Genomic DNA, 10787 nt, shown 5'->3' with positions numbered 1-10787 from the left:
TGAAAAGTCCAACAGGGCATCAGTCCTCCAATGAAGACATTACAATATGGACCATGAAAGGTGCTTTGACCACATTTCTCCTGTGGTGTTTCTTTTTGCCTGTTAGTGTGTGCTCAGATGGTCCTTTCCTGGTAACACAAGGTTTTTCTTCAGTTCTGGCCTTTGTCTCTTCAAGGCTGTTTATGTGGAGTTTATAGCAAAGGTTCATGTTTATGATCTTGATGTCATTATTGCTGATTAGTTTGAGAATCAACCAACTGAAGTTTGATAATGATTCAGTCAAAAATGGGATGAGGATTTGCTTTTTGCTGTAGTTCTATATATTCAGTACATTGGTGGTGTACATTGGTGTTTTGAACTGTTTGGAAAACAGAGCAACTGACCTGAAGTCAACACTTTGACCCATGGGAAATTATGTTCTACGTCATATTGATAATTGAATATATTCATTATATCATTTTACTCTAAAAGGATGGAGCATTCTTTGTACAACACTCTGTTTTATCATTTGTAGTAACGTGTTCTCCATGTTTGATTTGTTCATTTTGTTGTGATTGGGTTTGTTTTTTAAAAACAGTGCAGTGGTGTCAGTGTGACTGACCCTCTGATTCCTGGCCTGTGTCCAAGCAGCTGAACTCGGTTGTTTTCATGTACTTTTATTTTGGAGGAAACTTAAGACTTTTATTATGGTGGGTTCAATAAATCTGTATAAATGAACATGGTTCCCTGCTTCTTCCTCTTCTTCTAAGTGAAGTAAGAACAAATCACAGGATCTGAACTTTAATTATTACAACGGGTGAGACATGATGTAGCTGCTCTGGTGCCTCAATAATAAACATGTTCAGGCCCATCTGGGTAGAAAGACAGAGCTCCAGCGCCACCTGCTGGGGGTTGGTCTGGACTCACATCTGGTCCAGACGTTGTGCAGAGGCAGATATGATGTGAATGTTGGTCTCACAGTCCACATCGTGACGCCTTCACAGGATTTTAATACACATCTGATTTATTCCTTCACTGAGTGCAGAATCTGGAGTTTGGGATTCATGACTGGGAACTTATTCAGGGGCAGACTGATCCAGTCTGTAGACCCAGGACTCTCTAACTCACTGGGTCCACAGTGAAACACATTTTCATACAAGTGGACACTTAAATATTTCATTATATTTTATTACAAACTCGTATAAAAAAAGTTGAACTAGAGAAGGACTCGTCACTGAACTCGTACTACAATACCCATGGTGCATTGCACGGCCGTTGCTAGGACACGGTACATTCCACTCAGTCGGTCCGGTAACGTTAGCGGCTCCGTGTTGATGCGGATAAACGCGTTTAAACTGATCTCAGACCAATACAGACTTTATTTTAGATCGTTTACAGGGCAGACTCCGTGTGTTCAGGGTCCGGGTTCGGCTCAGGGACCGTTTCCACCCTTCCGGTGGTTGCTTTGCTGTTAGCTCTTTGTTGCTAGGTGGCTAACTGCTAACTGGGCCTGACGCCTGGAAACGGGATAAACACTGTCGGTGAAAGCGGCAGATAGATGACCGATCCTGCGTCCCCCGGTAATCCGTCAGCGTCTTATGGAGCGGACTGACCCGGGCAAGGACCCCACCCTGTTGAAGAACCAGCCGTACGACGAGAGCCTGGACGTGATCGACTCGGAGGAGGTGGCGAGCATCTACACCCCGACCCCGCACAGCCAGCCCCAGGTAACTGCCAGCGGGCCCAGCCACTGGTTTTACTGGCGTGAGACAGAAACCCCAGTTTGTCATGTGTACTGATCACCAGTAAAGCTAAAGGAATCTGGTGTGTAACATAAACACCCAGAGGACTTTGTTGTCAGGGGAATTACCTCTCAGGTCTCTGTCCTTTCAGCCAGGGTCCAGGAGGAGCCAGGTGGCTCGTGGCCTGATGTCGGCCAACAGCAGCAGCGACGAGTTAGATGAGGACCACAAGCCTCAGAGGACCAAGGAGCCAATCAGCAGGAAGCCTGGGTTCAGTCCGGACGAAGACGACGAGGAGGAGGAGGATGATGACGACGAAGACTCTGATGAGGACGATACAGATGACGACGATGAGTCCGGACCAGTTCTGGAAGGGTCGTACGACCCCGCCGACTACGCCAACCTGCCCGTCAGCACCGACATCAAAGAGATGTTCCAGTACATCACCCGGTGAGGACCTTAAAGTCAGAACCACCTGCTTCGTACATGTCGGCTGCAGCGTCTTATGGTTTCTGTTAATTATTTAGTCTCTAAAATGCCAGACCGTAGCAAAGGGGCCTTCACATGTGGACTTTGGTCCACGATCCTGATGAAATGAGGTTTGATGATGGAGGATCTTCTGGAACGTCACCTGTGTTGTGTTCTCAGGTACACTCCTCAGAACATCGAGCTGGAGCACAGCCTGAAGCCCTTCATCCCAGACTTCATCCCAGCTGTGGGCGACATCGACGCCTTCCTCAAGGTACAAACACTCTACTGCATTAACAGGAAGTAGTACACAAGTGTTCACTTTGGCCCCTGAGCAGCCAGAGTCCGTGTTTACCTGAGTGGCAGCAAGAAACAGGTTCAGCTTGAATTTCTGCTGTTTGAACCCAAACCTCCTCCAGGTTTCATGTTCTGTTTACTGTAATGAACATTTTCACAGCACAAATCCATCAGCACAACAAGCCCCGTCACATGTTCCACTTCCGAGGTCCAGTTTAATGACCTTTGACCTTACTGTGGCCTGTGTGGCATTCAGGTACCGAGGCCGGATGGTAAACCAGACGGTCTGGGTCTACTGCTCCTGGATGAACCCAGCGTGAAACAGTCGGACCCCACGGTGTTGTCGCTTTGGCTATCGGAGGAGACCAAACAGCACGGGGCTGCCGAGGTACGTGCACCTGTGTCACCCACACCTGTGTCACACACACCCTTAATGAATATGACGTGCTGCTAAACAAACGGTGTTTGTGGCTGAGTGAACACGCAAACATGTCAGGAAATACTGCAACACCAGCTCCCCCAGGAAAGTGCCAATAAAATCTGAAAACTGAACCGTGAGAAACTCCTCAGCCTTTGTCCTCCCTCTCTCTCCAGCTCACGAAGGTGACGAGCGTGGCCAGTCCTCAGTCCAACCCCCGGGTGGTGGACAGCTGGGTGGAGAGCATCGGCGCCCTGCACCGCTCCAAACCTCCGGCCAGCGTTCACTACGCCCGTCCGATGCCCGACATCGACAGCCTCATGCAGGAGTGGCCGGCCGAGCTGGAGGAGCTGCTGGGCCGCCTGCAGCTGCCGCCCGCCCGCCTGCACTGCAGCCTGCCGCAGTACGCGGACATCATCTGCAGCCTGCTGGACATCCCCGTCTACGGCAGCAGGATCCAGTCGCTGCACCTGCTGTTCAGCCTCTACCTGGAGTTCAGAGACTCGCAGCACTTCACTCGCAGAGCCCAGCCCTGAGCTCCCAGCAGAAACCACAGACTGGCTGTGTTTGACCACACCACAGATGTTGAGACAGATGTTCGATCAGAGAGATCCTGCTCCAGACCACCTGGTCGGTTCCAGGCTGTGCTTTGTTTAGATTCACCTGCTTGTGTTTGTTCTGTATAAGTGTAAAATAAGGCATCAGCTACTGTCCCAGTGTTTCCTGAGCTTTGTACCATGACACTCTGAAATAAAGAGACTACAGACGTGTCAGTGTCTGGATAAACAAGAAAACTGAAGCAGCTTTGGTTCTTACACTGCGGCTGTGTTGGTTCTCTCTCACACACACACTCGTCCTACAAGGATCCATAAAACCAGACGGTCCAGGTGTCAACCCGAAGTGTCTGACTGACTTTGCTGAGCGTGAACAGAACATTATATTTTAGAGCACAGTTAGATGAAGGGTTCCCCTCCGTTCTCTTCTGTTCCCAGAGTAACTAAGGAAATATGGCGTCAGTTCCATGCAGGTGTGAGCAATGACAGGTTCCACAGGTAAAAGTTGCCGCAGAACCAGAGAACCACAGAGGTTTGTCCCTTTAATTGGACCGTAGATCAGATCAGGAGAACATCAACAAATACATGAAAAGGTGAAATGATTGAAGCTGTTGACCACAGTAATAATCAATAATCAATAAACACTGCTCCAACCTCCCTCTCCATTTCTCCCACAATGCACCGCACTGTTATTGTTTAGCTATCCAACATGGCGGCTTCTGGCTGCGTCTTCCAGAGAACCCTGGCCCGGTCCAGACCCGGTCCCAACAAGGTTCGAACAAACCGCAGCGGTTTATTTAATAGTCGTTGTGATGTTTGTGTGTGTTGTTGTGTTTGTGTGTGTTGCCTCCGTGTTCCTGCTCACGATTGATCCACCAGACTCCGTTCAAAAACCCGCCGGTTTAACGTCGCTTTGCATGTGAGCACAAACGGTCCGGTTCGGTTCGGTTCCAGAACACAGTTTAACGTAGGTTTGTGTGAAAATCCCCGGTTCACATTGACACCGTCACTTTAACGTTATCGGTTCAGCGACGGGAGGGTTGGGTCCAGATGTGTTAATGTGAACCGGGTCAGTCTGGACCTAAACCAGCGTGCAGGTCTCAGATTTCCACACATGGTCAGTGCAGAAATGAGTTTTATATCAACAAACTTCCGCCTGGTGAATAAATGCGCCGAGCTCACGGTTCATCTGTAGAAAAGTACCTCAGCCTTAAATTTTGAAATATCTGAACGAGGTCTGGCGTCAGGAAACTGCAGTTTGTCTCATCACATTAAACAGGGACCGGTCTGAGCTACGGGTTTGTCTGTTTGTTGTTGTTGTGTGTTGGTCCCGCAGGGCCCCTCGCCCCCTCCTGCAGTCTGCAGGGAGCTCCTGTACGTGGTGGACCTGAGGCGCTACAGCAGAGACCAGGGGTCCTCGGTCTACTTCCATCAGGCTGTGCTCAAAGGTCAGACACTGCAGGACCAGACCGGACCCAATTAACAAAACATGAATGAGTTATTGGCCGTAGTCCAGTCCGCTGGTCTGACTGGTTTTTGTTGGGCTGGTTTCGTGTTTCCAGGTGAGGACCTGTATGACGTCACGCTGGCAGACGGGGACTGCAGGCTTCAGGTGACTCTGGATCCCGGACTGAACCGGCTGGTGGAGCGGAATGTCCTGCACCCTGGATCGACGCTATGCAACGTCACCTTCGCCCCCGCCATGACGGCTCAGCTCCCATCATCCACCGGGGCCTGCAGAGAGGCAGACAGGTGAGTTAGGACAGGTGAACCCTGCTGCGTTGATGTAATCAGTCAAGCTCTAAGCTTCTGTTCCTGCAGCTACAGGCTGGTGAGTGCAGAGGTCAGCGACCGAGGCCCAGGTGGAGACGTGGACTGGGACTCCCTCCCCTGGTTTGGATCCTCAGAACCTGCAGGTACAGTGAGAGCACATTCTTCTGGTCAGCACATCCTGACCAGGTTCTTTAAAAACACTCCAGCTGTTCGAGGCCGTTTCATTAGGTGTTACGGCTTAAAGGAAACTAATTAGTCTCAGCTTGGGTTTGTTGGTCCAGGTCGACTTCCACCTGTGAAGTCCCAGTTAACTCACAACTTCCTGTCGTAGCTCCTGCAGCTTGTTTACTGCCCATCATGATTTTGATTGACAGGCCCTCTGGTTCCTCTGAGAGCCAATAGGAGTGTGTTCCTCCCTCTGTGGAACAATGTGGACTACAGCGGGGAGGTCTGGAGTGAAGCCCCGCCCACCGAGGAAGAGGATGATGACGAAGAACAAGAGGAGGAGGAAGGTGGAAATGGATTTTTGAACGGTCCCTGTTTACATTTGAACATTAAGTCAATAAATTAGGTTCAGTTTTGTTAATGTTAAATGTTGCTAAAATGTGTGTGTGTGTGTGTGTGTGTGTGTGTGTGTGTGTGTGTGTGTGTGTGTTAACAGGGCGGCGTCCTGCCGTGACGGTGTCTGAGCTGCGTGACGCCTTCCTGTCCGGTCACCTCAGTGCCCTCAGGGGCAGCGTCAAGCATCAGCTGATCGTACGCATCATCAACAAGTCGCACCTGATGTATTATGGGAGATCACACCGTAACTGTGAGTGTCCTTATAAGGTCAGTGAGGTCAAAATATTCACCACAATAAACAACAATCAGATATGACAGTTTATTTTACCTCCTGTCTCTGTGTCCGTCCAGGCCGTGTTGGAGGTGTGCGATCAGACGGGCACTGTGAGCGTGGTGCTGTGGAACAGTGTGTGTCTCAGCTGGTACCGCGGTCTGAAGCCTGGGGACCTCATCGGTCTGAGACGCTACCGAGTCAAGCAGCAGTACCAGGCTGAGCTGGACGACATCGGTACAGACCCGTCTCAACAATGAACTGATCTTATTTGTGTTAAATATTTTACTGCTTTAAAATAAAATGTGACGCTGGTGTAACTGGTGTAACTGGTGTAACTGGTGTAACTGTCACCTGTGACTCAGGTTCCACGAGGACAAGATGATCACTCTGTTTCTGTTCTTCTGTCCAGAGATCAGTGTGAACAGCAGGAATCCTGCTGCATGGATATCTGTCCTCCCAGAATCCTCGGTTTTACCTGAATATCTCCCACCTGCAGCTTCCTACAACTTCTATGACAGGTAGACACACACACACACACACACAATTTGCTTTGTTGGCCAAGTCTTTTGTTTATTTGATGGATGCTCAAGTGTTTTGGAGCTACAGTTACGGAGCTGTAAACAGGAAGTGTGACGTTCTCATTGGGCCTGTATGTGTTTACATTACACAAAGCAAACATAGACAAAGTCTGCAGACATAGGACGTGTCTGCAGACTTTGTCTATCTTTGCGTGGTGATACACACACGTCCTCGTGATGCAGACACGTCCTGGTGTTGATGGTTTGAAACTGAAACCGGTCCTGACGCAGCTGTACCATCCCGGTCTCTGTCTTTTTCAGTAAACAGCTCCTGGACTCTCCTCACAGTGTCGAGTGTGATGTCATCGGCGTGCTGACGTTCTCAGGACGAACAGAGCGAATGAGGAGCAAGGGTGAGGGTTGCCATGGTAACCATCACCATATATCAATGTTTAGAACAGCAGCCATTAGAAAATTGATTGATTACTGCAGGTCATTAATCACCTAATGGATGATGGTGAGAAGAATCTGCAGATTAACCCCAGTGATAATAAATGTGTGTGTGTGTGTGTGTGTGTGTGTGTGAGAAGGGACGGAGCTTTTGGAGTATCGTTGGCTGCGACTGGAGGATGGGGCCAGTGATCAGCCAATCATGGTGAAGCTCTTCTCCACATCTCAACCTGAAACCCACCGCAACCTCCACCCAAGTGAGATACACACCTACAGACACACACACCTACAGACACACCTACACACACACACACACACACCTACAGACACACACACCTACAGACACACACACCTACAGACACACCTACACACACACACACACACACCTACAGACACACCTACACACACTAATCCTGCACTTCATAACTGTTCGGATCTTTATTTGTCTTTGTCTGTTGCTGTGTCCGTCCCGTGTCGTGTCATTGTTTCCATTAGAAAACAGGAAATACTTAAAACCTCTCCCTCTGTCTGCCCAGTGTCTGTGGTTGTTTGCACCAGGCTGAAGTTGGTCAAAGCTGCGGATCAGAAAGATGTCGGCTTCTACCTGACAAATACGACGTACACACAGGTGTATGGCTCAGGTACCGCACGGTGCACAGGTCTTTGTTTGTATGTGGGTCATGTTTCGCTAGGATTGGATCTCCGTTCCTGCCGTTGGTGGCAGGAAGTTGGTTGACTGAGCTCTCTCCTCATTGGCTGGCAGGACTGGGCCACCACTCAGAGATGAGTTATCGTCGGCTCCGGCCAGTTCAGCAGTTCCTCGAGTGGGTGAGGAGCCAGGATGACAAACAGGTGCTGAGCAGGGCTCTGATTGGAGGATTCTTTGTGTACCCGCCTCCTGCCGTCTCCTTGGAAATGTACATGAAGGACAGGAGAGGTCAGTGGTGTGTGTGTGCGTCTGTAACGTTTACTGAAAACAATACTTAGACAGACAGTGGAACAAGCTGCATCAAAGATTCAAAAGCCTCTGAAAGGTTAAAACTCTGCGACGTTAGTTCGAACTTTTATTGTTCGTTTTATTTTTTTTCTTGATAAAGTTTCTTAACAGGAATAATTTTTAAATCAGTCTCAGTTGTAAATATCAAGACGTTCCCGTAAATAAATAAACAAACTTGTTTGTCGTCAGTCGTTCTTTATTCAGAGGGATGCTGTTTACAGGTGAGCCAGGTTTCCTGCGAGGGGCGGAGCTTAAGAGGGAAGTGGAGAGGCTCTGTTACCGAGAGCGACGCACCTTGTGTGTTCAGGCAACTGTTACCATGGTGACGTACAGTCGGAGAGGAGAGGTGACTGCTGCACACACACAACAATATCTGTCACAAATAAATGTCTGAGTGATTAAAAAGGCAGGTAAATATTTGTTATTGATCTGTGGCCTCAGTCTTTTCCTTTTTCTGCCTGATCTTTGAGCCTGTAACTCTGTTTTCCTGCTTTAAAAAAATGTCCAATGTGGCAGGTGTGGGGTCGATCCATATCTCTGATTGGTTGTTCCTTCGCTGACCAGTCATGTGACCAGTCAGCCAATAGGAAGAACAGGTATAAAGTGGGAACTCACCTGTCCTCCCTGTCCATCCTGTTTCCTTCAGGAGGACCGCAGTTTGTTTTGGACCGACGGAGCTTCGTCTCTCCCCCCGTCCCCTTCCTCCTCTTCTTCCTCCCCCTCCACCCCCCGCCCTTGTAAATCCTCTCCTCACCTGTCCCCCTCCCTCTCCCCGTCCTCCCTCCTCCCTCTCTCCTCCACCCCTTGGTGGCGAAGACCTCCGTCCTGCTCCTCCTCCCCGTCCTCCGCTGTCAGTCAGCTGACGCCTGTGCACCTCAGAGGGTGAGACAGTAAAATCCCTGTTCGACGTCAGGACGCCGCCCTGGAAACTGTGCATTTACAGTCGGACTCTGTTTGTGTCTGCAGGGCGCCGAGGAAGAGGAAGCCTCTGCAGGCGGAGACTCCTAAGAAGAGGTGAAGAGGCGTAAAACCGGATCCTGAACTGTCCCACAGCTGATTAACACTTAGAACCTGCACAGACACTGTTACTGCATCAGCAGAGCATGTTTTCAAACACAATAACAGTAAAAAGATTAAAAAGTCCAGATGCTCCAGTTTGAAGTTGTAGAAACAGGCTCTGACAACGATCAGCAGCTTGTGTTTGTGGTTTTAATTCAGCTCTGTGTGTTTGCAGACACCCGACCGCCACGTTGCAGCCCGAGCAGAACAACAACACAGGTGAGAGCGGTGACGTTTGCAGTAACACTAAAGTACTGTCAGTACTAAAGTACTGAAAAGTACTAAAGTACTAAAGTACTGACAGTACCTGTGTCATACACACACCTGTGGTTTCTGCAGTGATTCTGTTTGAAGCCTCCATGGAGTTTCTACGGACAAACGACGGCGACGATGACAATGACACCTCGTCCTTCGTCACCGCCCCCCTGCTCCCTGCCTTCTCACCTGTCGCCATGGAAACACTACCGCTGCGTTATGACCACACGCGCAGGGAGGAGCAGGCGGTCGCCGTGGCGATGGGTGGGAGGGTCATACCCGGGAGGTTTGACTCCGCCTTCGAGGACTACTACACACTGAGACTGAGAGGTACACACACACACACACACACACACACACACACACACACACTATTTCTGACTAAAGTGTCCAACTTTCAAACTGTGCAGCAAAAGATAAAAACATCTGTCAAACAGATTTATGGCCTGGCTGCTGAGAGAAAACCGCGCCGACGTCAAAGACATCAGTTAAATGCTGATGTCTTTATTTTATGGTTATTATCCAGCAGATCAACTTGATTTGGGATATTTTGTGGTTTGACTGTTTCCCCTCAGCTCTCTCAGACAGCGTGCTGGTCGACGTCGTCTTCCTCCCCCACTCCTCCTCTCCCCTCCTCCCTCACGCCAACACCTGGGCGTCTATATTATCACACGGCGCCTTCTCTTCACACGCACCTCCCCCTTCACCAGGTCAGTACACACACACACACACCTGTGAACACACCTGAACGTTAAACCCATCCTGATTCAGCGTCCACACACACAGGTTTGTTTTTATTCTCTCTGTCAGGTGACCTCATCTCCATGGCGGCCCAGCTGACCAATCAGAGGCTGGTGTGTGTGGTGGAGGCGTGTCACCTGGGCGGAGCCAGAAGTGAGCTCGTCCTGAGCCGAGCGTTTCACCTGAGGGACGGGTGAAATACATGTGGGTCTTCCTGTAGCTGTGAGGACCCTTGGGTGTCATGAGTGTCTCAGATGTTTTCAGAAGATTTCAGAGCTGGTTTCTCACCTTCTGTGTTCAGCACCATCTGCTTTTGTTTTCCTAAGAAACATGTAAAGTTTGGTTTATGAAGAGAGTTTATTTTGTAATATTTATAGTTTCATATTTTATTTGTTTGACCTTTTGTTTGTTCCGCTGCTGTTTTAAAAAAAGTAAAGAGTTTGTTCGTCTGTGCTTCATGCAGGTGACAACAAATAATCATGTCATCTTCTTCCTGTTGTTCTTTTGATCGTTCTCTACTCTGTTTGTGTCGTTCAGCTCCGAACTGTTCAAAAAGTAAATCTTTAAAATCAACTCAGAGATATTTTGTTTTGTTTGTAAAAAGTCTCAGTAGTGGCCTGGACCAGACACAGGTCATTGGTCGTGGACTACTTTCAGCGGCGGATGAATCCACGTTCTGTCTGTGGTGGGTCTTGGTGGCA

General features: G+C 49.2%; 2 protein-coding genes across 4 annotated transcripts; both read left to right on the top strand.

Moving 5' to 3' along the window:
- The first annotated feature begins 1261 nt into the window (after positions 1-1261).
- ift46 (intraflagellar transport 46 homolog (Chlamydomonas)) lies at positions 1262-3690 on the top strand. The gene is made up of 5 exons (XM_026323572.1): positions 1262-1706; positions 1873-2171; positions 2370-2463; positions 2743-2874; positions 3081-3690. The coding sequence occupies exons 1-5, from the start codon at positions 1578-1580 to the stop codon at positions 3438-3440; spliced, it is 1014 nt and encodes a 337-aa protein (XP_026179357.1). The 5' UTR covers positions 1262-1577; the 3' UTR covers positions 3441-3690.
- Positions 3691-4146: 456 nt separating this feature from the next.
- On the top strand, positions 4147-10497 carry LOC113139184 (RPA-related protein RADX). 3 transcript variants are annotated; one of them, XM_026322231.1, is made up of 19 exons: positions 4147-4230; positions 4795-4906; positions 5021-5210; positions 5286-5374; positions 5606-5743; positions 5893-6059; positions 6144-6300; positions 6476-6584; positions 6906-6997; positions 7175-7291; positions 7571-7675; positions 7798-7971; positions 8253-8377; positions 8678-8913; positions 8998-9045; positions 9266-9309; positions 9430-9675; positions 9921-10055; positions 10156-10497. In XM_026322231.1, exons 1-19 carry the CDS (start codon positions 4168-4170, stop codon positions 10281-10283), a joined length of 2475 nt encoding a protein of 824 aa, XP_026178016.1. In that variant the 5' UTR covers positions 4147-4167; the 3' UTR covers positions 10284-10497. The 3 variants fall into 3 exon arrangements, with proteins under 3 accessions (XP_026178016.1, XP_026178008.1, XP_026178026.1); XM_026322223.1 differs by having other exon boundaries at positions 5280-5374; XM_026322241.1 differs by lacking the exon at positions 5606-5743 and having other exon boundaries at positions 5280-5374.
- The last annotated feature ends 290 nt before the right edge of the window (positions 10498-10787 follow it).

The sequence above is a fragment of the Mastacembelus armatus genome, chromosome 18 (assembly GCF_900324485.2).
Source record: "Mastacembelus armatus chromosome 18, fMasArm1.2, whole genome shotgun sequence".
NCBI lineage: Eukaryota > Metazoa > Chordata > Actinopteri > Synbranchiformes > Mastacembelidae > Mastacembelus > Mastacembelus armatus.
Note: the sequence above shows the minus strand (reverse complement) of the source record. Positions and strands in the feature narration are given on the sequence as shown.